The 26,331-nt window shown below is 44.9% G+C and overlaps 1 protein-coding gene across 2 annotated transcripts in view; it reads right to left on the reverse strand.

The window, feature by feature from the left end:
• The window catches only part of MB21D2 (Mab-21 domain containing 2), a 62,589-nt gene extending 36,945 nt beyond the window's left edge, over positions 1-25,644 (reverse strand). Inside the window, exon 1 of one of the 2 annotated variants that reach the window (XM_026093524.2) lies at positions 25,177-25,644. In XM_026093524.2, the coding sequence (XP_025949309.1) occupies positions 25,177-25,387 (211 nt within the window). In that variant the 5' untranslated portion in view covers positions 25,388-25,644. The remainder of the gene's footprint in view (positions 1-25,176) is intronic. The other variant, XM_026093525.2, reaches the window with a different exon arrangement.
• Between the last annotated feature and the right edge of the window lie 687 nt (positions 25,645-26,331).

Here is a 26,331-nt window from a genome sequence, read left to right on the forward strand (position 1 = left end):
CAGCTCAGCTGCTCCCTTCGCCCACAGCCTACCATGCACATGCCGTTTCCAAGGACTGCCTCCCGTTGATTACATCCTTAGCTTTGTGTTCCTCTCCCTCGATGAGCTCTTGCGACATATTATGTACCCTTTTGTGTAAGCCTCAAACAGGCTTCTGTTATTCAGAGGTCACTTGTTGCCTCCTCTGGAGCTTTATGATATATGAATATGCTGAGTTTTCCCTTCCATTCCTCTTTCTAAGGGTGACCCTGTCTCCATAGACTCTTCCAAGCACTGCAAGACCCTCCATCTCACCAAAGAGAGACAGGAGAGGAAAACCGAGGGGGGAGAAATGCAGGGTCCTTTCTTGTGATTTTTTTTTTAAAACCTGCACTCAGAGGGTCCCTGAAGCGTGGGACAATCATGTCTACCAGGCACTGAGTTTAACTCCTTAACAATCTCCATTGCTTAATATTTCAAGTAATTATTTCTGGAATAAACTCTATTTAGTTCGTAAGATTACTTCAGCATCAGCCTCTCCTCTTGCCCATTGCTTTATCAGCCTCACTTGCTTATCTTCTCTCAGTGTTTGGCTCCCACAGCCTTTTTTCCAGGCCATTGCAGCAGTTTAGTCCTGCTAGCCTGCTCACCTTCGTAGACACACTATCTGTAGTTACATTTTAGTTCCTTCTCCTCCCTTCACATTCACATACTGTCTCTCACTAGAGTTTAGGGAGGTATTTGAGGGCTCCTGTGCCCCTTTCTCACCTCTATAACTTAATATGCCCATGCCTGTAGTTTATAGCTACAAGTTACAGAATCCCATCACTTTTAATCATGTCACCATGTTCCAGTGCCACCTACAATACGAAGGTCCCCATTTCTCCCCCACCATATGGGTTGATCTAACTTGCACCTAGTGAGAGAAGCAGAAAGACCAGAGAGATTTCTGACTGTTTCTGACTATATGGGTATATGAGAAAATTTTCCAGAGATCATGTACCAGCAGCTCTCAGCTGTGCTGAGAACTATAATCACTAAGGGTGTGTTCACAAACTAGACATCAGCCCTTTCATTCAGTACCCTGGAACTTTTGAAAGCCTCTGCTCAGCTCAGCCTTGGTTTCCATCCCAATCACTGATACAGAGATACCTTCGTGTCCATGATACGCCTAAGATTTTTCTTTCCAGCACAATCAGCTCTTCATATACCTACCAGCAGGCTCCTGGCTCACATTTTTCACATCATTGCACAAAGCCACATTTCTTCTTTCTAGCAGCTGTCTGCTAGTTACCCTTAAGGTTAAGACAGAACCACTCCCATTCTGTACAAGCATCCCAGGTTTATAGGCTTAGTAGTCTCTTTATACCATCTCCCAGATGGCCATTTCTCTGACAGCTCCTCACTAGCTAGGGGAGAATGTCAGAGAAGAATACAGAGCGGACTCCAAATCCACAATTTAAGAATACCCCCCACCAACATTATTGGTGCCAGTGGGTACCAGGGCCATTGGTTTATGCTTTAGACCTTTTTAGGAGTCTGGGTAAAGCTCTTAGGGGACTGTCTGCCTCTGCATTGTGTGGGTGAGCTCATTAAAGGTTTCTCAGCCACGTATTACTAGTTTGAGATCAGTGCATCACCCCCTTGGCATTTTGTAACATGTTGGTTACCACACAGCTTTTGTTTCCAGATATAATACTGGATGAAAACTTAATATTCATGCATGCACCTGCTGACACAACAGGAGGACTTTGAAGCTGTAGATTTGTGCAACCTGATCTCTTACTTACATCAACTGTCCCAGGCCGAACATAAGGCACAACACACCCAGCCAAAAGCAGGGGCACATAAACCTATCAGAGTGGTCTCCGCTGTGACTAAGTAGCAAAATGAGATTAGGTGGGGGCGAAGCAGGGGAAGAGGGAAGGCCCTGCAGCGCTGTGCTTATGTCCACAAGATTTTAAGCACTACACACAGTAAGAACAAAATGCGGATGGGAGGCAGGACATCCTTTTGGTCCAGGTGACAGGCTAATTTTGTTTTTTCTGGAGGACTCCTGTTTGCTTCGTTCTAGCCCAGAGTGTGGCCGTTTCCCAGCAGTGAAAGGCTCACCCAGGAGAGGAGAGAGCAGCAATCTGGGTCAGTACAGCGGAGGCACCTACCCCGAGGCAGAGGGGAGAGTGTGGCTACCACGGAGATTTGCCTCTTCCTTGAAAGAGCACAAAGGGATTCTGAACCTCCAGGATTTAAATCCTGGCAGAGGTCGGTGCCAGCATCTTTTCAATATTCCCTAAGGTCAGCATGATAAAAGCTCACCCTCTCAGTACTCAGTAATCAACGATTAACAGCCACTTGCACAGCAGCGATAGAGTCCTCTCTCCTCTCCCCGAGTTCTCTCTTGCTCTCCCCAGCAAGTCTGCTCTGGGTTCAAAGAAACAGAAGTCTTTATTGTGCCCCCCCCTTTTGCTCATGGGAAGAGGTGGGGCAGAGATAAGTGAATTTCCTCCAAATTGTGCTCCTCTTGCTCTGCTGAATCCTCTTCAACAGTCAACAGTGACAGGGCTAGGAAGGGAACTGCAAACTTCTGATCCTGGAGCAAGTTATTCACAGTGCAAGTGACTGAAAACTTTTACACTTCAAATATACAAAACAGCTTCTTTACCCAATCAGCACCCACACTTCCATTTTAAATCTTTGTGGCAAAAGATAAATAAAAACATGGTAAATATATTTTACTTCATCTTTGTATCCACACAGGCTTGGCTGTTGTGCTAGCTGGGTGGTCTGTAACCTACCAAAACACTCCTAAGTCAATGATATGCAGCATTTTACATTCAGGCCCAGAGCATGCATGCAGTCATGGGTGAAATTCAAAACACCACAAAGTACCCTATCATTTAAGAAAATTTTGTAGCAATACAAAAGCTCTATGAACCCTGTGTCTACTGCAAGCTCTCCTGTCAGCATAGCCAAATGGTACAAGAGATGCAAGTCATGACTCGCAAAGTTTTGCCAGTGAAACCCTGCAACACAAGCCTAGTCTATTTGCCCCTCAGCGCTGCTTTTTGCTCAGACACAGGCAAGGATAGGAAGAGCCTTCCTGGCAAAAACTGCAACTGTCTCAACAAGATTTTGCTGACAGAACCTGGCTTTACCAACGGGAGAGAACAACCAGCCTCCTGCTTTGAAAGCCTCAGCCCCTGCATTTTGAGCTGAAGGAAAATCTTTTGCAGCTGGTAAGCAAACAGAAGACACAACATCAAGTACAAAAGAAACCAGAGAGGTGCAGCTGGGACCCCAACTGCCTTATCTAATAATTCCACAGAAACAGGCAAGCCAGACTATGCAAATATTGCCCGATTCCCCAGTCTGCTGGAGTGTAAAGGCAGAGAGCATGGGGAGCACCACACACTGCTTAAAGGACCACCATTTCCCCTGTAACATCAAGGTTACATCCAATAGTCTGCAGTAGCACAAGCATGCAACATACAACCTCTCCCAAATTACATCCTCTCCTGGGTGGGCCTTTCACTGCTAGGAAACGGCCACACTCTGGGCTAGAACAAAGCAAACAGGAGTCCTCCAGAAAAAGCAAAATTATCTTGTCACCTGGACCAAATGTCCCACCTGGGACATTGAGTAGAAAGTGCTTTGTAGGCTGCTCTGCTCACTTCCACAGCAAACCTGGTTTGTAGCCTACAGTCCAAAACCAAGGAAGAATAGGAAAATATCCTGTTTTCTAATGGAAGGCAGGTAGGGCTGCTGAACATCCCCCCCACAGGGGCAAATACAGAGAGGAACCTGTGTGCCAGCTTTCTCATGGGCACCGAATGGCATCCCTGTGCTTCTCACCTCTAGCCCTTCCTGACTCCGCAGTCACAGAGGAAAAACACAGCTCTTCCTATAGTTTCCTCTATTAAGGGAGACCATAGTATAGATTTCAGCAGAAGATTCTGCCAGAACCCAAGTTTGCCCAGGACCAGGGAAGGGGAGACAATCCCCACCACCACTATTTGTGGACATTTCTTCCCTGCGATGCACCCATGAGTTAGGCTAGCCAGACGCCATGCTTTGGCTGCTGGAAGCAGCTGGTACCATGCATAAATGCAATTTCTGACAGTCAAAGACACAAAAATGTATACTCTGCATTTTCCAGTGCCAAGACTTGGCAACTTTGTACCCACCACATAAACATCCTTTGTGGACATCTATTACTTCATGGAGTAAAAAAACACCTCTGGTTCACCTGCCCATCAGCTCAGCTTAATCCTTCACTATAATGGATTACAAAACAACCAGTGTCTGCTCACTGGGCTGTATTCTCCAGGCAGCAACAGCAGCACACAGGTCCTTGGACTTCACCCAACCATAAAAGTTTAATCTGAATTGGAGTTAAAGTGCCCCTGAATTACAATGTCAGCAGTAAAGTCCAAAGAGCTGCATTGTCAAGTCATTGGCCAAATCTGAACAAGCACTTCTGCTAATTTCCTGCACTCCTCAGTCTACATATAAGCAAATCTTAAAGAAAAGAATGTGTTTACAGTGCTAGACTTTCAGGGCAGCTGCCCAGTCCTGTCTTCGGCAAAAGTGTGTGTATGCATCTAGCCTCAAAAAACTTATTCCAGCAGCTCTCTGGGAGAGTGCCAACCGTAACTGCAAAGGGAAAAACAGGTAAGCTAATCACATTTTTATTTATGAAAACACGATTTCCTCCATCTCAGAAGATGCTGGAAGGAAATACAGTCAGCCAAACAGACCCAAGTTTATCTCTGTGTTGATAGTACCTGACAATAAAGAAACACTTGGGGTGGGGGAAGCCGTGCACAGTTTGGACACAGACTGTGTGCAAGTACCTCCACGCATTAACCAAGCTGATTGCAAAGGCATTTCTGTATTCCTTTGATACTCCTGGGCTGGAGCACCCAGTGCTGGACACACATCTCCACTGCCTCCCTAGCCCCCGTGGCAGGAGACATCTGCATGCACCCCTCATCCTGTCTCCCTCTTATACCTTTGGCAAATCAAAGGGAACCAGACCTGGCATGGCTGCAGTTACAGACAGACACAGACAGCAGAGCCAGCCCAGCATTTTATCAAGCTATTCCTTTGCTCAACCCGACAGCCAGTTGAGAGTTCTGGAAGACGTTTTGGCATCAGTTTTAGCTGAATCATCTGGTAATATCAGCCACATCTGTTCCACACACATCATCTGGAAAGCGTCTTTTCTACAGCAATTTCACAGGAGGAGTAGGTAAAATTGATAGCAGCTTGGCTTATGGCCTTGAGCGCACAGCAGACCAAGGGAATTGGCATTTCTAGTCGAGGCTACAAAAGGGTAATCAATCCAGTTTATTCTCCGTAACTCACAAAACCATCTCGGTTATTGCTGGAAACAGTGAGCAAAACCCCTCCAAGCTCCTCTACAGAGGAACTTCCAGTAACAAATAGGACAAATGCTGAAAGATGAGCAACAGGGATTTTTGTTGGGATGCAAAGAGGGACAATAAAAGGAGCAGGAACTGCAAACAGTTCAATCAATGATTAAAACAACCCAATAAAAGTGAAAGTTAACAGAGGGGCACGAGGCACAGGACTACTTAAAATGCTTTTGCTACTTATATCCTAAGGACATCTTCAAGGCAAATATCACAGCTTTCTATCAATTTTTGTACAGACAAGCACTGAGGGGTCTGCCCCCAGTCAAGAACTAGTGGTACTGGCAATATAAACTAGAATCCTCTGATATGCAACATGTAAAGGACTTAACTGTTGCACTCTACCAAAACCTGTTAGTTTAAGTATTACTGGCAACCATTAACCTGGCACTTGCAGGATGGTTTTGCTGGAGGTGTATCGGATGAAGCAGTAATGCTGGTCCATTCCCCACCAAGCTGCCAGCAGATAGTGTGGGTAACGCTGTGGCCCCAGTACCAGGAGCTACATGAAGGCCTCTGTTAGCAGCACTTTCTTCTGGGGCACAAACCTGGAATAGCAAAGCCAGCTATCATTGTGCTGACTCCTTCCCTGTCCCCACAAATCTGAAAACTTTGTGCACTCAGCCTCTCCCCAGGGGAGTATTCTTAGCCATATTCATGCCCATAAGGGGTAACCATCTCCTGTCATCCAGAAGAAAAGACAAAGACCTAAAGGAACCCAAACTCCTTGCAGAGCACTCAGTACCATCAGGCACAGTACACCATTTCAGATCAGTGACTAAGCTCTCAGCTCTTCAAAAGGCAAATTAAAACAACTTATTGCATTGGGGTGCGTCATGGGGAGGTGAATAAGAGAGATTAAAAGGCTTTGCTCACTCACATTCCTCCCTCAAAAGCAGCAAACAGTTAAGTAGGGACTGACCATAGCTTAAGTTTTGTTCTCATCAACCTTGGCTGCATGCTTTCAATACCAGTGAAGACAAGAGTTAGAAACTGAAGCAAAATAAAATATGAATAGGCAGATTAGGATCCTGTCAAGAAGTGTGGCAACCATTGCTCATTTTATCATGGATCTTCCCCAGGAAGAACCTTGTATAAACTGAGATGCTGAGGACAGGAAAAGCTGAATAAGATACTGAAGAAACACTGTGCGTTACACCGATTTATAAGAGGAAAAATCCAGTCCTATCCTCAAAGACTACAGTGGAAAGAACTGTATCAGAACATGGGTGAAAGGAGACAAATGTTTTTCTGTTACAAATTATAGCTTCCAGATATTCCTTTACTAGACAGACTGAGTTTCCCTTAAAGAAGCAACAACTAGGATTCCATAAAAAGTCCAGCACAATTATAAAGACAGTAAATAAATTCTCAGTCCATCTCTCTTGGCATATTCCACTTTATGTGGTTATTCTTACATAGCTTGCAGAGTTTTATACCACAACCAGTCTGAAGCAAGCAGATTCAAAAATCAAATCAAAATGCTGGCATTCAATATTAATTCAGGAGTTTCACTTTCCAGCTGCCTTAAGTTAGGGGGCCATAATTAAGCATGAAAACCTCAAATTAAATTAGCTATTTAGGCCAGCAGCAAAGCTGCTCCGTACCAACCTGGGATACAAAAATGCACGTTGCTTGGAACAAGACTTCAAGTTGTTAATTTACTCTACATCAAGCACTGACATCCTTTCTACCATGCCATCAAGTACATGCAAACCAGTGTATAGTGAGCTTTCCTGCACCACAAAAATGACTTGGAGCTACCAATGCCCTTAGCATTCTGCTCGACCTAATCATCCTGCACAGTGCTGAGGGTTAGCTGAAGCTGAAGAAGTAAGAACACACTCAGATTTGCCAATGTAAAGCACTGAAAAACCCTGAACTCCCTCCTTGCCCCCAAATAAATCTTCCTTTTTTAGATGTCTGCTGCTGTTGGTTCTCTTCAAGATTCTCGCTATTGTGGGAGGGGTAGGAAACTTACTTCAATTTTTCTTCAAAGAAAGAAATAAAACCAACCAACCAACACCCCCAAGCCCTCAAAGCAGATTTACCCTCTCTCCAGGAACTTGGCATTTGTATACAGCATCCTTGACCTGAAAAAATCTCAGTTGCGAAGATTACTACACAGTAGCAGAGAAAAGGCAGACAACAAAGAGTCTGTGTGCACGTTATATGCTATATGTACTGTGCCATCTACATGGCATGAATCACAGAGTAAGCCAAATGTTTTCATAACTTGGCTCAGATATTCATATCCAACCAGTGCACACCAATTAGCCATCATTTCCAAATAGCTAAACACATAATAGTTATTTATGGCTGGAGACATTATTTTTCAAAACAGCCCAATGCAAAATCTGTAGCATTGAAGCTAAACAATAAAATACTGGTTTGCAAGTAATCCTGCTGGCCTAGGACATCAGCATTCCTTAATTATCATTGTTTTATTATTGGAAAGAAAAGAGCTTTGCTTTTACAGAAAACAACCAGTGTGCAGTTTGAATGGAGAGTGATGATACCTCCAGAGGAAGGGACACAGGGGAAAGCTTGAGTGCAGACCCGACCCTGTGTATTAAAGGGAAACAACTGGTGCTATTTGCAGGTGGGGGTGCTTCCCCTGCTAGGCTGGGGATGGACAAGCAACAGTGCATCTCCTTAGTCTGTGCTGACGGACACCATCAGGGCAGACGAACCTCCCCGTGCGGCAGAACATGCTTGTGCTGTGTCTGTCTGGTGGCTTTGGGGAGTGTAAATGCGCTACAGGCATTCACAGCACCTCACTACCAAGGCAGACTGTAGTCTGGGTTAGCACTGAGCATGTAAATCATTTAGAAGTGCTTTTGGCAATGGACACATTAAAAAAACCCATAGGTGCTGGTAAAAGCAAGCCATTAAAAAAGCCAGAGTACTTAAATATAAAATAAAACACAACAAATTGCAGTCTGTGGCTACGTAAGTCCCTTAAGGAATCATGATACACGTCCTGACAGATCACTGGTAAGTGCAGACTATTTCCCTCTCCCCTAGAAGGCTAACAGGATCCAGCCCCTCCCACCACTTAAAATTCAATATTGTACAGAGGAATCGGCAGTCTCTTACATCGGAAGCAATGAGGGAAGCAAACAAAGCTGCTTTACTTTCCTCTAATCTTCCTTCCTTGTGTGCCTGCACCAGATGGTGCCGAGCTGCAGGCTGGAGGGAGATAATAAGCCCAGAGGAAAAAAAATGGTAATATTAGGTTATAAAACAGCTGACCTTCAAATATGGCTACGTCAACTCCTGTTTAATTGATGGGACAGGTCCAGACAGACAGAAGCATGCACATTAGGATGTCCATGTCCACCACTTTCCCCTCTAATACGGGAGGAAACCATACGGCAGCACTGTTAAAACGGCCTGCTCAAGCTTTACACGTGTGAGAATAAACAGATAAAAAGTCAGAGTTTCTGTTTATTTTGAGACAGACATTCCCACTCTGGGAAAGCATTCTCACTGCAGGTGGTTTTACTTAAACCCCTGGTCCAGCATCACCATTCTCTACTTTTGCCTGTCTCTCCCAGTGTAAGCAAATCCCAGAGCGGGATCTTCCAGTAGACGAAAATTCTCAAATACAAGGTGCTTTTAAGCTTCTGGCTACAATGATCCAGAGCTTGACTTCTAGCTACCATCACTGCAAACACCGCTATGAACGGTGTGTGAGGACTGGGGATATCTCGCTTTGGTCAAGCTCAGCCTCTAGGAAACTCTGCCACAGCATACAGTAAAATTTTGTAGCCTTTTTTGATACGCTGACCTCAAACACTTCCCACCAGCCTGATGTTGGATGATGATTTTTTATGAAGTTCAGCTTTGGGAGAAAGAAAGCAAAGCACAGCAAACACTATTCATGTTGATGGAAAAGAAAGCCTTGCACTAGGCTACTATGAGGAGGATGGAGCCATGTGAAAGGCATAGGCCTTTGCTTCCCCTGCAAACACATGCAATGTGGAACAAGACACCTCCCTTTCCTTGACGAGGAAGTCAAGTTGTACACACCTGCTGGGCCTGTCTTTGCAAGAAGTTGAAAAGCACTTTGAGATTACTAGAGTGGTTTGAGAAATGTTAGATACTGCCTTAGTGCTTTTAGTGTCCTCCAAGCAAAGGTTACAGGCAACAGCATCCATGTCCCCTCTCAGCTAGGAGAGTGCTCATCTCATGTCATCCTCAAGGAAGCAGCCTTCAAAACTCACTGAGGACCTCACAGCAGTGTTTCCTCAGCCTTAAGGGAAAGCTAAAGAGGCTCCTGACAGCAAGGGACAAAGCCATGCCAAGTGACAACACTGAACAGTTCAGTGTTTATTAGGCATGTACAAAAATAAAATAGTTTGCTGTAAGTAGCTTAATGCCAAACACTGGACTTATTTGCTTGCTATTACAAAGATGCTTTAGTCAAGGAGGAACAAAGCCAAGAGCAGAGCCACACAAACCCTGTGTCCCAGCAGAGTGCCTGCACCCTGACACCGACACAAACATCTCTCGTTCACACCACAGCCGTACCAGATCTGCCTGGCTCTGCTCACTAGAGCCAGTCAGATGCCTGGACATTGGCCAGCCACCGGTCAGATGGCATACAGGTCCCTCACCAAACTACTGCTTGCTTGTCCTGTGAATGGCCCTGTAACCTGATGTTGTCCTTCTCAGAAACCAAGGGTTATCACAGATTGCAGGCAGGGGAAATGCCTTCCTAAGAACTTAGGAACTTTGCACAGAGCTTGGAACTGGGACAGCAGTGATTTAACATCTACCATTAAGAGTGTTTTAAAATTTAATGGTCAGAGCATAATAAATTCCATCCAGACATTTTCAGCTTGCAAGCCAAGCCATCAACAAGACAGAAATAGTTTTGCTGCAAGGCGACCAGCATCAATTGTAAGTATATTTTGTAGAGAAACACAAGCCCTGGATCGTCTCCAACATCTAGGTGAGAAGACACAGGGCTGGGAAGGAGGTGTTCAGGCCAGTGAGTCTGCAACCAGTATTTGCCAATTAAAATAGGCAGGATCAATAAATGAGGAATAAGGCAGAACAATGATGAACTGCAGTACAAAACTGGGGCATTACCCTCCCTGGTGCAGGACAGAATAGCAACAACTCTAAAAATAACTTTGTTTTCCTGTAGAATCACTGGGGTCTCATTTGGGTCCAGGTTGCTTGTTGTACTGTAGTTAGCACCTTGGATAGCTTGAATCACTTTCCAGTAACCAAGTGTGGCACAAAATGCCTGTGTGTATATGAACTCTGCGCTGGCAGAGTTGGGATGGGACTCCCAGATACACTGTCAAGGTCTTTCAGAGATGCCAGTCATGCGGCTGCCCTGCTGTGCTGAGGACACAAATTTTTTTGCTTCTCTGTGTCAGCAGGTTTCAAAAGCAAAGAGGAGGACCTTTTACTACCCACAAGTGCAAAAGGGAACTAAGGAGGACATTCCCCCACTTCCTGCTGCCATACCTGCAGCTGGAGCGCAAAACCACAGCCTCAGGCTGCCTCACTGTATGAGATGCACGCAGAGCAAGGCCACAGAAGACACAGAGCTGTGGACATAGCCAAGTAGGTCATGAGATTTTTATGACCAGCTTGTGTGATCTTGCTCCCATACAGGTCAACAGCAGACCTCCCACATCTTCCAGCAGGAGCAATTCAACTAGCTGGAAGCTAAAAATGAGGCTGCTTTAGCATGCAGGGGACAGCAAAGGAGAGAGGTCTGCATCAGCAATACTACCTTCATCTTCCCACATACTTTCTCCTTTTACCTCCTTAGATCAATAGGAGGATGAATTTCCCCTTTAAATGAAACTGTAATTTGGCGGCAATACACCACTGACTGCAGCCTCTTCAATAGCCTAGTCACTAAAGTTTTAATGCCTTAAAAACAAAGGGATTGGGAGAAGGGGTGGTGAAGAGAGAGGGGTGAAGCTGTGCTATGCCAGGGAAGGGAAGAGGCCTCTCTCCAGTTCTTTAATGTTGGCTCCTGCCAACCCCACCACAGCTTCTAAAGCTCTGGGTTGAACGGAGGGAGAGCAGCAGCAGCAGCCCCACAGCTTGCTGAAGTCCACATTCCTGAAATTCCCCAGGGCAGGCAGGCAGGTGGGCATGCTCAGAGCAGGCTTTTGGTAGCTCAGGGGTTGTTAGCTGGGGGCTCAGGTTCAGATGTGCCATGGGACAGGCTTTTGGTAGCTCAGGGGTTGTTAGCTGGGGGCTCAGGTTCAGATGTGCCACGGGACGGAGGTCAGGGCATGGACACCACCCCGTGTCTGTCTGGGGCTTTCCTTTGGGAGTCTTCAGTGCTCTCAGCCTAGCGCCCTCAGTGTCCCTTCTCCATGCACTATTGCACAAAGGGTTTTTTGCTTGTGCTTCTCCAGTTGTTACAGCCCAAGTAAGTGCTGTAAGGTCTCTGGGGCCTGAGTGCAGGAGATCTTCACTGCAGCAGCCTCCTGAGAGGTCTCATGGAAACAGCAGCAAGCAGCTTCTGCCCTACCCCCCGACAGCCACTATTTCAGTGGGAGGGAGGAGGATAGTGTTAATGCAGCAGGAATCAACAAGCCTGCTTGTTTCTTCTTCCAAAGCAAAGACAAAGGTGGGGTTTGTTCAGCTAGGCAGTACAGCTAAGCCTTGTGAGGAAGGCAGGAAAAAATGAGGATATTTTAGATTTGGTTTATTGGACCTAATCCCTTGAAACAGGATGGCCAGGGGAATGTTTTAGAGGGAAAAGCACAGTCAGAAATTAGAAATGCATAAGAAAAATGCTTGGAAGTGCTCTATACCTGTCCACAAACATTGCTCCTATGAACAGGAGTAGGAGGAAGGGACACAACAGAAAGCAAAGACCAATGCTTTAAGCTTATTTTGTCCTAACTTCAGAAGAGAAAAGAGTCACTAAACCTTTCAGAGTTTTAGAATAGGGAAGCCCGGACACAAAAGACCAAAATACAAAAGTGAAAGAAGGTTCCCAAATCTCCCACATTTCCAGCACAGGAACACAAGCAGCAATTGGAGAAAATGAACTGCACAAGTAGACACTTAATTTCTATTATTTTGTAGAAGTTCTATGACAAATTATATCAGTCTGCTAGTCCAATCACAAAATCCTTTTTTTAGCCATTCACACTCAGCGTTTAATGGGAACATTTTCAGTCTTAGACTCAGAGCTGTATTTGGCAGCAAGAGTGCTAATAATAAACCTTTAAAATACCTTGCTCCTTCAGCTGACCGGCTCCCTTAAAATGTCTCGTGGCAGAACCCAATGTGCTGTTTGACCAGGAAATTAGTTGTCTGAGAGACACTTCACATACAGCAGCAGCTCAGTCAGTCACTTTGAGTGATGCCACCCAGCAATCTGCACATTAACTTCAAAGAGAAAATGAGGGTATCAAAGCCACTGAAAGAGTAATCATCACCTGCAAAAACCACTCTGTTATTCTCCCATGCACAGCTGGGTGAAGGGAAAGCTGTAGCAAGATGAGTTTTCATCTCAAAATGCGCTGGTATCTCCTTGCGTAATTAGGTCACTAAGAGGTTAATGGCATTCCTTTTTGTACAACCATTTATATGAAAACTATAACCTGTGTTCTTCTTTCAGAATCAGTCGCAGGTCAAACCTATAGGCACCTCTTCTAAAAAGAAAGTTACCCAGCAGTCAGACAAAGAGGCAATCCAGAAATGTTGTCACCTAGCTATGACCAAACCTCACAGGTTAGAAAGAAGGTTATAACTACAGAGCACACAGGCACCTCTACAGCACCAGGCACCACTTTACAAAGACTCCTAAATAGTTATTTTCAAAGTAAACCACTAAAAGCAAGTCATTATATGACCCTGATAAGGAAAGATGCTTATCTCCTAGACCCCTTCATGGGATGCTAACAAGAAATGCAATTCTCCCAAATAAAGAGTGGATCTAGTGATCTAGTCCTTTCTAGCTCAATGGTACAAAGACACATCAAAATCCCTACCACCATCACTGCACATACACACAGAAAATGTCAAGGCAGAAAGTCAGTCAAAGGCCAGACAAATTAGATTCCTACCACTGCAAGTATTACTCCATGCTCAGGATTCAGGACTGTGAACAATAGGACAAACTCCCCAAAACACAATTCTTAGCAGGCAATAGGCCTCCTGTTGGGCTTTCTCCTGCCCCAAAAGACAGACAGGTGCTTTAGCAGGTGCTAGATCTAGAGAAATATGAACCAACATCATCCAGGAAGCATCCTAAATTCTCTTTAGTCTATGGCCTGATGATCCAGCATGGTCAAAACTGAAAGATGTTTATTCTCCTCCGCACCTTTTTTCCACTGAGCTGCTATGAGGCCCATGGACCTCAAGGCTGTTGGTGCCAATGATGACGATGTTTCCCAAAGGCCTTATGCAAGCCTGGAGAGATGCACTTACTGCATCAGCACCTTTGCAAACTCAACAGCTTCTGGAGCCATGTACCTGTTAACTCTGGGTCTACATCTTTGTGGCACAGAACTTGTAGACAAGTCTCCTGCATAATTTTCTTAGTAGTATCATATATGACGAGTGGTCCAATTCCTGTGCAAGCAGGGGTATATTCAAAGGCTTAGAAACTTAGGGAAGAAAGACTTAATCCCTGTAGAGAACATTCCTGCCATCAGCTCTAGTTAAGGAGAAAAAGAAAAGCCTTGTCCCAGCTGTAAGGAAAGGTCCCCCTGGATAGCAAGAAGAGCAGCTTTGCTCAGAGAATATTTGCATCTCGACTGAATTAGTTAGTGTGTTTTGAACACTCTGAAGATTGTGAAGTGGTGTATAAATGCTAAGGATTGTTATTTATTATTGTCTTGGTGCACAACAGCGGAAACTAGTGCTATTTACAGAGGCAAACTAAGAACAACAGGAGGTCTATCAACATGCTGTGGGTCTGGGTATTTTGTTCATTTGTCTCCCCTGCTCCTGTCTCCCTCAGACAGAAATCTCCTCCATAGGACTCCTAAAATCTTTGCCAAGCAGGGCTGGCCTCAGCACAGCCACATCAGTCACAGCAGAATAGCTCTGCCAAAGGGGGATGAGATTCCCCCCGCACACCTCAGTTATATCACTTCTCAAACAGGCTCTCCCACGCTCCAGAGCACTATCATCATTGAACTTGAAAAACAATGTTTCCACCTAAATTCTTTGTTCTGGGCAAAATAAGACAAAAAAAGTAAAAACAAAGGCACATAAGCATTTCCAAGGTAAAGAAAGGGTTAGTTAAAAAAAGATTGAGAACTCAGAGTGATGCATACTAGCACAATAGATTGAAATGATTCATATATACAAGTGATGTCTTAAAGAGCTGGTTCCAGCCTAACAACAGATTTTTAGACAAGCTAATTTCTTTATCTGCATTGTTAAGATACCGCTTAGATAAAAAGATGATTCTAAACCTCCTGTCTGCAGCGGCGGTGGGGGAATGAGAGGGGTTGTCTGTTTTTTTAAAGTAACTCAAGAGTAGTCTATGTTTCTAGAGGCAGAATTTAGGTTTAGGAAGATCAAAGCCACGTTTTTTCCTTTGGGTTTTCAGGCTAGCTTGTAGCTTAACTGTCTGCAACTCTGATAATCTGCAAGTAGTTTTGTTAAGCGTTTTTTGGTAATCATTACGTAGCACACATGAATCCCCCTGTTCCCCCAAGACAAACAAAATAACCGCATAGACATATTCATTCTTTGTTATTACAAGTCTGTGTGAAAATGGCCCTTTTCAGTTTAACATTGCTGCCTCACCTGCATGCTTTATACATGCACGAAGTGCATACCAGGGAAAATCAGGAACACAGAGTTAAGCTTTTACAGACAGCCTGGCACAAAAAAACCAAACCTCTGACAGATACTTAGTGAAATCCAGTCTTTAGGAATTTCAAGGTTTCCTAACAGCTCCTTTCTCTCTTCACTGCACTTAAAGGTGCATTACAGCTTTTATGCACAAAAAGAGCAGCCATTTAATTCCAAAGGTGCAGTTTGTTCAAAGACATGCTGCACTTGCAGAAAGACCTGTGTTCTTATTATTTTCCTCAGGTTAGTGATTGCTTAGTACATGGTTGCTCTTACTGTCTATGAAATACAGACATTTCAGGAACTCAAGCTTTGAGGGCCAAATATCAAGGGACCAATATCAATACCTGATCTGCCATTCACCACGCTGTATGCAACTTTCAAAACGCAGATTTCAGAGATGGAAGGCAACAGAGCCCCTGAAGAGTCATTACAGTGACATTGTCTCCTTTATCTGCAGAGCTGCAAATTGTTTTATGAATACCAATCAACCAAAAGTTTAAAATAACCAAGAATTCTTCCCAAACATTCACTGTTCATACTAGAACAGAACATTGCTCTGCTGGTTGTATCACAAGCATTGAACACTGGAGAGTAGCTGTACACCTATCCCGGTGTACAGATCAGCATCCACACCCAGGCTGCAGAATTAAACATAACAAAGACCAGAGGGTTTAGGCACCTCTTAATCAGTATAACTACATTGCTCTGAATGCTGGCAAAAGAAGAAGTATACTTAGAAGGCAGCTAGGGTATTTCCCCTTCATCCCAAGACAAACCCTATTTCATTTGATTGCAATCAGTCAGCTCATTTGTTTGCACTCAACTCCAGATTCCTCGGTGCACCAGGCAGTGCTGTACAATCACACTCAAGAGTGGCAACGTACAAAAAATGTTTACAAGAATGGGTCTCAAAGTGCCTACAAGAGTTTGTGAACTCCTGCAAAATGCCCCCTAGAACAGGTTCCTGTCACACTGAGCTAGCGACAGAGATTAGAGTTATCAGCTTTGACACTCAGCAGGAATGTGTCACAAAGGATTAAATCATTATATCATGAAGTGTCAGCAAATGCAGCTTTCCTGCTGTTCTACCACTAAGTTATAGATTAATTAGTGAGGTACAAAACAAACTTGAAACATCTCCAAGCATCTGTCCTGTGGAACAGGCCCAGCCAGAGCTATTAGCAAAGGATTCATTTCCAGGAGGAGGTTCCATTGCATTCCTGGATCACCCAAAGCACCACCAGCTTGTCAAGAGATCCATTGAAATGCAAAGTGAAGCACTGCTGAAGGGACAAGCACATAAGTTGATTACAGTGTTTGCCTTAGCATTTTTGATAGTTGTTTAACACAATCGCTTCCTCACAATTTCAGTCACTGACTTTCTAACCAAGATCTTATTTTCAGCACTGAATAAAAACATCTTTGCTTGAGAGAGGGATAGAGCAGCATCAAAAGATCCTACAACACGTATGGGAGAGTTAAGACACTTTAGAACAGAAAAAGCACATGGCCTAACAGCTTTTGCAGCAAAGCAGGAACCAACTTACTTTTTTCTGGATGCAACTGCTGTTCCCTAGCTACTCAGCAATTCTGGACCAACTTATTTATGAGGTCTCACTCCGCCAGTGGGTAGAAGAAATCCCACACGGTCTGACTGAAAGCCACAGTACAGAAGTTCTTAGAAGACCAAAACATCCCACACATGAACTTCTACTTTCATCTAAATCATGACCTTAGAAAGGTGTCATTGGACAGAAAATTATTCTCTCTGTTTCTTATGGCAATCCTAGCAGAATTTCTAGCTTTGGCCATGCCTTGCATTTTTCCCTTGCTTTCTGTCCCAAACTGCTGCCTTCTACTGCCTGGCATTGCCAGATTCTACCAAACTGTATCGGCACATAGACTGTAACCAGAATGTACTCTTTAAACTAATTTGTCAGAGCTTTGGGATCCCTTCAGTATAAAATAAGATTACTTGCTAGAACAGCCTAACTAGGTCAGATTATAATCTCAGAGGCTAAACTGTACTTGATCTCAAAGCCACTAGATCAACACACAAATGACAGAGCAACAACCGGCTTTCAGTATTTGAATGCTTTCTGAAGCTTGGCTTTCAAAAACAGACCTCCTTTTCCAGCTGCAGCCTCAGAGGGTTGCATGGCTAAGGCATCCCGACTTGAAGAATGGCAACATTGTGGTGCTTCACTATTCCAGTACTGCAGGGCCAAACTGGTGCAGTTCTTCAGTCCTCTCTGCAGCAAAGGATGACTGCAGTCTGTAACAAGAGTTTAATTCCCATAGCATTGCTAGCCACAGCGCCCAAAATGGCTTTGGACTCAAACTCTCAGCTTTCAGTATTTAACGATTAAAAAATAAATAAAAAGCTATTATTTGTAGCAGTCAGGCAGGAACACAGCTACCTTAAAGTGGTCAGTGTGCCTCTACCACAAAGCTTTTCAGAGGCTAAGCAAGGAATAAAAGAAGGCACAAGTACTGCATTTTCACAGAGAGCTGAAGCAGAGATGGGGGAAGGCTTCTGATGGTATCGCAATCCCAGAACATATCATTAGATTTGCAAAATCGTACAGGGCTACGTGAGCTGTGGGGTAGCTCAGAACGAAATACAGGTCTATGGTGTCCTGACTCAGAGTTTAACCTACAGAACCATTTTTCTGGTGAGAAATGGGTGCCACCATCTCTTGCTCTACAATCTGAAGCCAACTAGTGCTGGGCAAACTTCTGCCCTGAGACCTGAAAATGAGTGGGTGGGAGAAGCTACCAATGCTGTTTCCAAGACACAGATGTTCTGAACCTTAATGTAATTAATCAGCCCCCATTCATGGTATGCAAATTGTACTTTTGACACCAGCATGCTCACAACGAAATGCATTAACCACCTTCTAATTAAATGCTTTAGAATTAGACTAAAATCATACTGTCTGGCAGATAAAATAGAATGCATTAACAGGACTGCTGTAACTTCCTTAGCGTTAAGTGTTTATTAAAAGCTCAGAAGTCAAATATGGTGGGGAGAGGGAAATGAATCTTCCTCAAACTAAAAGCTACAGCAAATTTTAATTCCCTTATACCAGAAAGTCATTGAAATGATACTTCGAAAGAAGTGCAGGAAGTTTATCTAATGTGGAAACACATGATTCAGGAACCTGTTAGGTTGGCTCAAGTACCAAGGTCCAAACAGAAATCCAGATTAATCCATTCAGGACATTTGCTTTTTGCAATAAAAAGGAATGCAACAGCATGGCAGAAATGAAAGGAAATAGTGACGATCTCTTTAATAAAGAAAGCAAAATCCATAGCAGCATCTGTCAATTGGAACATCAGCAGCTGCTGAAAGAAATGCCTCATAAACTGCCTTCCAGCTACATTAGCAAAGAAAGAATCCAAATCCCATATTTTTGTTAGTGGTATGGTAAGACAGGGTTGTGCTATCAGAAGTCATAAACCTTCACTGGATGCAGAAGTCCATAGTTAGGATGGGGAACTTACAAAGTGTGGCTGTAAGTTTCAGTAAGACTTCAGTTTAGAGTCTCTTGAATTCGCTTCACATCACCAGTGACCAGTACAAGATCCAGGCAAACAACTAGAGACACTCACCTGAAGAACATTTCTCAGCTCCCACACCCTTGCTCTCCTGCATGCAGACTCCCTTTTCCTTAATAAAGGAAGTTCTGTGAGCACCACATCCAAAGCTGTCTTCTGCTTTAGCTCCCATGACAGATCCCATGCTCTTCCTAGGAAAAAAATAGGGCAGCGCCCCTTCTTTGCTTCCCCAGTGCTCCATCTACTATACTGCTTGTTTCTTATCCCAAAGACAGGTAAATTAAAGAAAGTCTACATGTACCTTCTACAGATGAATGGACTGTTACTCTCAGGGATTTTTATCTCCTTGTTCAGCAGATAACTGACAAAGCTACTGTAAGCAGCAGAAGTAGTGGTCTTCTTTCGGAATATGGAGCTTAACCCATCCCAGCTGTACGTTGTTAAGGGAAAACCTGGCTCAGGAAGGATGTCACCCCACATAATGTTCTCAGTTCTTCAACCTCTCTTTTCACAGCAAATAAGCTACAGCTCTTGCTCCCCAAGCTAGCATCTACATAGTCCAATGGGACAGCTGATGCTGCCTTCTGAGAAACGCTAGCATCACTCAGCCACAAGTAATGGACCCAATGATGGACCATTTTCCTCATGCCCAAGGGGCAGGAACTGCCAGAGCTTCTACCTGCAGCTGCCACCACAAGGTCCCATAAAGACATGCCTGGAACAGTGGTTGTCACCTCGCCTGCTGTTCATAGGGTCATGCTGTAGCAGCCCTGGCAACTAAAGCCTCCCTTGATGGGAGGTGAGAGCTAATCTCACGGTTTTAAGCACATTTCCTCCTGGCACTTTCTCACCTAACTGATCTTGTAGAGTACAAACAGCTAGGGTTTGATGTGGACAGAGAAGGCAAGACAGGGAAAGGTTTTAGAGATGTACCTGGGAAAACTATCTTTGCAGCAAAAAGACTGGGACATACATGGGAGCAAGACTGTACATGTCAGGGCCAGAGAAAAGATGCAAAAGTTTTGGCTGTACGGGAGGTGGTCAAAGCCAGCAGGGGTCTGGCATTTGTGAAATCAAAATTAGAGATGATGGTCCCAGTTATCCAAGAAACTTGTACAGCTTGGAGATTCCCTCTGAGAAGTGAAGGTAGGACTATTACATCCTGAGTCTCCCCTCGGTTACAGGCTGGGCTCTGCCTATGGGCTGCTCTGGGTCTCCAAGTGCCCATCTGTCCTGTAAATCATCAAAGCTAAAATAAAACATGTCCTCCAGCCTTCCTGAGCAAGGCTGTATTTGCCTTTAGATTCACCTGTAAAATAGTCAGCTGCCTAAAAGAAAGTTGAACAACTGGTTTCTGACTAGAATTGCTCTGAATGTTTTAGCATTCATGCAAAGTCACGTGGAAGGAAAAAAAAGGAAAAGTCAAAAAAACCCCAACAATTCATGTATCCTGGTTACCATCCTCCACTATAATTATAAAATTGCCCTTAAAACATAATTGCATAATTGGGCTTGGCAAGTACTCGTCCAAATCTTTTACAAATATTTCCACAGACTGAAGGAACAGGCAGGCGGTGGGCAGTCTGACAAGCCTACCACAAGAATTTGTGCCCTCAGGACATGTTCCTAGCTATTACACTAAATACTTTGCATCACAGCCTAATGTTTCAAAACAGTAGTTAAGCAAGTGAAGTACCAGCATCTCAAAGCAAACTGAGAGAAAGGTCTTCAAGCTAGTTTCACTGCACACATGCAGCAATTCCTTTGAACAAAGAGACAGAGGAGGATACAGATCCTTTTTAACTAGTTACACAGAAAGAAATCCCAAGGATGGAAGAAATGGGTTGACTTTTGGTAGCTACAACCACATAGCAGCTACCAATGCCTTCCTAGCATTACATATCACGATAGCACTCTGCCCCTTAAAACAAGAGAGCTCAAGCTCATATACAAATACAGAAGCTTGTGGGCTGCACGGAGAAGTGGCCCAACAGACGCCAGAGATGAATTCTGCAATACAGTAAGGTTGTTTTTAACAGCTGTGCATTATGCATTCAGCAGCACAGGGAATGTCAGCAGGGAGCCTTTATTAACATAGGCCTCAGAGTACAGTGCGCTCCTATCATGATTGGCCTCTCTTGAGAAAAGGCACACACACAAAAGACTTAACCCTAGAGAGATCACACCAATCCTGTTGCTATTTCGTCAGCTCAATGCTACAACAGAAACCAGAGAATTTCTGTGATTTATCGGAGACAAACAGGTAACACTTCCAACAATGCCTAAAGTCTAGTCTACAACAGAAGGTTTCATCAGCAAGTTATGCTAGTTAGAGAAAGGTGAGAAAAACGCCACACAGACCCACATGACAGAGTCACACTACCAGTGTTGTTCTGATATACAGAGCTCAGGAACACAGGAGGCCGTGAAATGCTTCTCTTGTAAAAGGGGCTAATAAAAGCAAACTGTTGTCAGGACACCTGTGTTCTTGGCACAGCAATCTGCACCTCCATCGCACATGTTTTAGGAGTCATCCGTGCAAGAAACAGCTGGAAACCCTGCTACATGTGCAGGGACCCAGCAGGGTAACCCCATTCTGGAAGCTGGTTTCGGCAGTAGAAATCTTTTGCTGATGCCACCTATACCTCCACTATGAGGCTTGCCTCTACCACAAACACCTACCAGTACACCCAGGCCAGCACTAGGAAGACACCACAGAAAAGGTAAATCGTCGAAGCTCACAGCTAAGAAGCACTCTCAGAATAGGCTGACAGCCTCTCCCCTATCAGCTGCTGATAGAAGCTCTCTAGAGGTCCTGTCAACAGCTCTAAGTTGCAGCTGGCTGCAAACCCTCTCCAGGCCCGGTGGGGATCTGCAGACCTGGACAGGCGGCTCCAGACCTCCCCTGTAGACTTGAGATGCAACCACTGAGGTGACAAAAAGCTACAGCAGAGGCCTTCAAAAAAGGCCACTTTTTAAAGGCCACTTTAGCATCATTTTAAACCAGGCCTTTCCCTGATTTGGGGGGAAGGGGCCAAAGAGAACAAAAAGGGGGGCATGATGTGTCCTGAGCATCCCTCCCCTGACTCTTCACAGAAAATAAAAAGTCACATGATGGGAAAGGGAAAAAAAATACCACTCTGAAGAGCCTGAGAACTGCTCTAGAAGACTGAATGCCAGTGTGTACCTGGAGTGGAGGAAATAGCTCTGTATAGTCTGTATTTATTCTTACCTCATTGCTCCTTTTTTTTTCCTCCCTCCCCTTGTTAAGAAGTAAAACAAGTCAGTATCCCCAATACCAGAGCTGGTTTGAGGTAGCATTAGCACTGGAAATTTCAAGGGGCTATTTAATATGCAATATTCTAGTACTCAAGAGCCTAATCCATGAGGTTTTTAAAAATCTCATAGCACATCTGTGCATTACAACACATTTTTATCTAGGTGCTGAACTGAAAGTGAGGAGCTCTTTAATAAAGAGGTTTCCTGGAAGTACCTGTACTGCAGAAGGGGGCAGGGAACACTACTGTCAGGGTCAGGTACCCCTGAAAGGTTCTGTAACATCAGTGCTTTGTGCCTCCCATCACAATAGCAGCAAGTGCTTTAAAAATCAAAATATAACTGACTGCAACATTATCACTCAATTAAAAATACTTGTTTAAGGCGAGATAAACACAAAAAGCGTGAGAGACAGTGAGAATTAGCCTGGCTCATGACTGGCAGGGAGAGACTTGGTTCCTGGTCACCCCCAGTCAGGCCATTGCCCAGAACACAAGACAGTCTTTCCTCCACTCCTTGATTAATGCAGGCTTCCCCTCCTTTAAGGCTCAGTAATACCTGTGTCGAAGTGACAAGTAATCTTCAGGCACAGCTCAGCACGAGTATGGGATGTTAGCCAGGAGAGGCACTCCAAAAGATGTGCTGTTTCAAGTAGAGCGTTAGCAAAACTGTACTGTCTTGGTGACTATGATGAGATGCCCAAGAACTGACTACATCCAGAAAACACTCCCTTGCTGATCACCAGATTGCTGGGTCATTTACAATCCTGCTCCAAAGCTTGAGGGACAAGATTTTGGACAAAGGCATGACTAGCAGGACATGTCCCTAATCTTATCATAGCACAACTCCTGAGATCTCCCAGAGTTCAGTTGTCAATAGCCAGCGCAAGACAACACATAGAGGAACAAGAGTTAATATAGAAAGCAAGCAAAGATCTGACCTAGAGGCCAAGTCATGTGGAGTACCAACATCTGAGAACCTGCACAAAGTCTCCTGGCCTATCATTCATCCACCAATTACACACCAATGTAATTAAATCCAGAGAGCTGTGTTTAATTTTCCTATCATCACCCGATGAGATAAGAGCAGTATGTATGGGAGGGATCAGGCACAGGGGAAAGAGCTATTCATTAGTAAGTTAAATCCTTTTAGACTTAAGCTGCTCTTCAGCCAGGAACAGTGCTCCAACTAAGAAGGGTCTGATCCAGAAATGCAGCCTTTGGGGCCAAACCCAGGCAAATCAGACACCCCATCTCCTTTTCTGACCTGTGCTTGGTCCTGAAGACTCTTCTTTTTTCAGGAACAGGTCTCATTGTTAATTGCCAGATATAACTTGAACAGCAATGCACCTCCTATTTAAACCCCATTTTAGTTTATATTTATAAAACTGAACAAGGCTCATCTCCTGCCCGTTACACATTCATTTATGTCAGTCCTGAACAGCCTTAGGCTCACTGTTTTCATGAATGGCAAGGCATTTAGGTGCATTTGCAGAAATACAAGGTACGCTACAGTCCAGTTTTCTTTTTGCTACTGTCTTCTCCTGCCAGTGCAGGCAGCAAAAAAAAATGCTGTGGTCCTTGTCCTCTGCAAAGACTAGCAAAGCTTAAACAGGGTACTATAAAGCTTTCTCTACCTACTACCCACACACCCCAAACTGCAGTTCTGGCTTTTTTCTCTCTTTCTTGCTTCGTCCCATCCAACCCTGCTTTCTCAGATAGTTATTTAAAGCCCTGATTGAAAGATGTATCAGATCATCATCGTGGATGACTTCCGTAGGGTCAGGTCTTCAGTAACAAAACTCCTATGGACTTTGATGTAACCCGTGCTTCATCACATCATTTTTTTTTAAACAGGAAGGGAAAAATATTTATAACAGCAACTATAAATATACATGCTACTGACTTTTTAACTTGTTGTCCTTGTTCTCAAGCTAAATTTAGTCTGCTATATCCTGTCCAGCCCTGGGTGAAAAAGCAACACACGCATAAAATCAGCTGTGCAAACCCCAAAGCAGGCAATTATGCTTATCCAGGTACCTTCAAGATAACCAGCTCGGCAGGTAAATGCTGCTTTAGTAAGTGTAGGTATGTTTCCGGTTACAGAAGAAGCAGACGATTAGTGATTTCTGGAGAGGATACTCCTTTGTTACAGAAAATAATTACTATTGCAATATGATAGGTCTGCGCTTCTGAATGAGAAATGGGATATAGGCTATTAGTAATCCAATTTGGGATGTGCCACATACACTTCGAGGGCGTATGCGCACCTCTGAGGTACAGAGAACCGCTGACTGGCCACACCTGCTTTTTACCCAGGTGCTTATTCTACATGCAAAAATGTTCGGGATATTGATTCAAATCTGGAAGACTGATCCCAAGGTCCAACCTAAACATAAAAGAGGATCCTTTTGTATCTTGAAGCTTTCCATTCGGAAGAGTGATTTCTTAGTCAAAACAAGGTAAATATTTATCAGGAACTGACTGCCTAGAGAGTCAGGATCGTTAGTCATTCCGCTGTTAATCTTAATAAGCCTTAGTCATGCCAGAGCCCGGGTGATTTCTGTAACGGCCAGCACTTGTTATACTACAGTTTAAGGATCCCTGCCTACGATTCAAAGTTTCACACAGATGAGGACTCCCCCGCCACAATCTGACTTGCTCCACTCGCAGCAAGTTTTGCAACCCAAGCAAGAAACGCAGTTCAGGGGGATGCTCCTGTAAAGGCACCAGCCGGTCTAATAACCCAGATAAGCCGTCAAAAAAAAAAAAAAAAAAAAAAAAAAAAAAAAAGTATTTCCTACAGTCTCGACAGTCGAGGGAAAAACAATAAAGGGTCGGGCTCGCCTCGGCCCCCGCTTGCTCGGCATGTTTCCCGGGCACCGGCCAGCTCTGCGACCTAGCCTTTCCTCTGCGCTTATAAATACATCGCTGCTAATAAGTAAAGGGAGCGGATAGGAAAAAATAGTTTGCTGGGGGAGAGACTCGCCCTGCGGCCAGAGACCTCCCAGCCTGGCCCCGGCGCGGTGCGGGAGAGGCTCGGCCGGTGCCGCACCGCCGGGGAGCCCTGCCCGGGGCCCCCGGGCGGCCCCCGCCCCGAGCGGCCCCTGCCCTACCCAGCATGGAGAAGATGAAGTCCTTGGCCGTGTGGATCTCCAGGGCTCGCTGGTCGTCGTACTCGCGCTGGTCGTGCTTGGTGAATTCCTGGATGAGTTTATTCAATTCTTCCACCCTGGCTCCCGATCGGAAATCCAGCTCCGGGAAGGGAGGCTTGCTGTTGGTGCCGGCGGACCCTGCCTTGCTGGCGAGAGGCGCCGCCATCTTCATGCAAAGAAAAAAAAAAAAAAAGGAAAGAAAGGGAGAGAGGAAAAAAAACGGAGGAGGCTGCAATGGAAGAATGCAAGCGGCGCCGCAGCGCAGCGGCAGCCCGGGCGCGGGGGCTGCCTGCACGGCGCGGAGCGGAGCGGGGCGCCGCGATCAACAAGCGGCCGCGCTGGCTGCGCCGCCGCCCGCGCTGCGCCCGCCCGCGCCACCGCGGAGCCGCCCGCCGCCGCGCTGGGGGGGTCGGGCCGCGGGGCCGCGGGGGGGGCTTGCTGCCCTGCCGGCGTCACGGCGGGCGGGTGCCGGTGCTGGGGCAGACGTCGGGCGCGGTGTAAGATTGCTTTTTTTTTTTTTTTCTTAATTTAATTTTGAACTTCGGCAAATGCCTTGTCCTGCAAGTGGGTTAATAACCGGCTTGGGACTCTGCTCTTCCCACATGTTCCCGGAGACATTTTGTGTTTATGCCTTTCTGCTCCGTTAGATGTCCTAGAGATTTTGTATATATATATACACACACATATATATGGAGTAATTTTATGATATGTCTTAGAGGCAATGACCAAGACAAAGTTTCCTCACTGCTGCACTTCAGATCAGTCTTGCCTAGAAGCTCCTACAGTCTACACAGACAAAGGGCAGGAGGGGAAAAGGGAGCTCGGAACACTCGTATGTGGTCAAACGGAGAGCCTGTGGCAGGAAGCCCAGACCTCTGACCTCCATCCATTTCCCCATCTTCAATACTGCAGTTCTTTTCTTCTGTATATATTTTTATTACCTACTAACTTTTCAACCTAGCGTGTTTTTCTCCCTCTAGCCTGATCTGCTGTGCCTTGTCTCATCACCCAGCATATATAGCACGATGCATTACTTACCTTAGTCCATCCACTAGAAGCACTGTCCATCTTCCTGCCCAAGGAGCCTACAAGCATGCTGTGTTAGCCTTCTAGAGC

This window comes from Dromaius novaehollandiae, chromosome 9 (genome assembly GCF_036370855.1).
Source record: "Dromaius novaehollandiae isolate bDroNov1 chromosome 9, bDroNov1.hap1, whole genome shotgun sequence".
NCBI lineage: Eukaryota > Metazoa > Chordata > Aves > Casuariiformes > Dromaiidae > Dromaius > Dromaius novaehollandiae.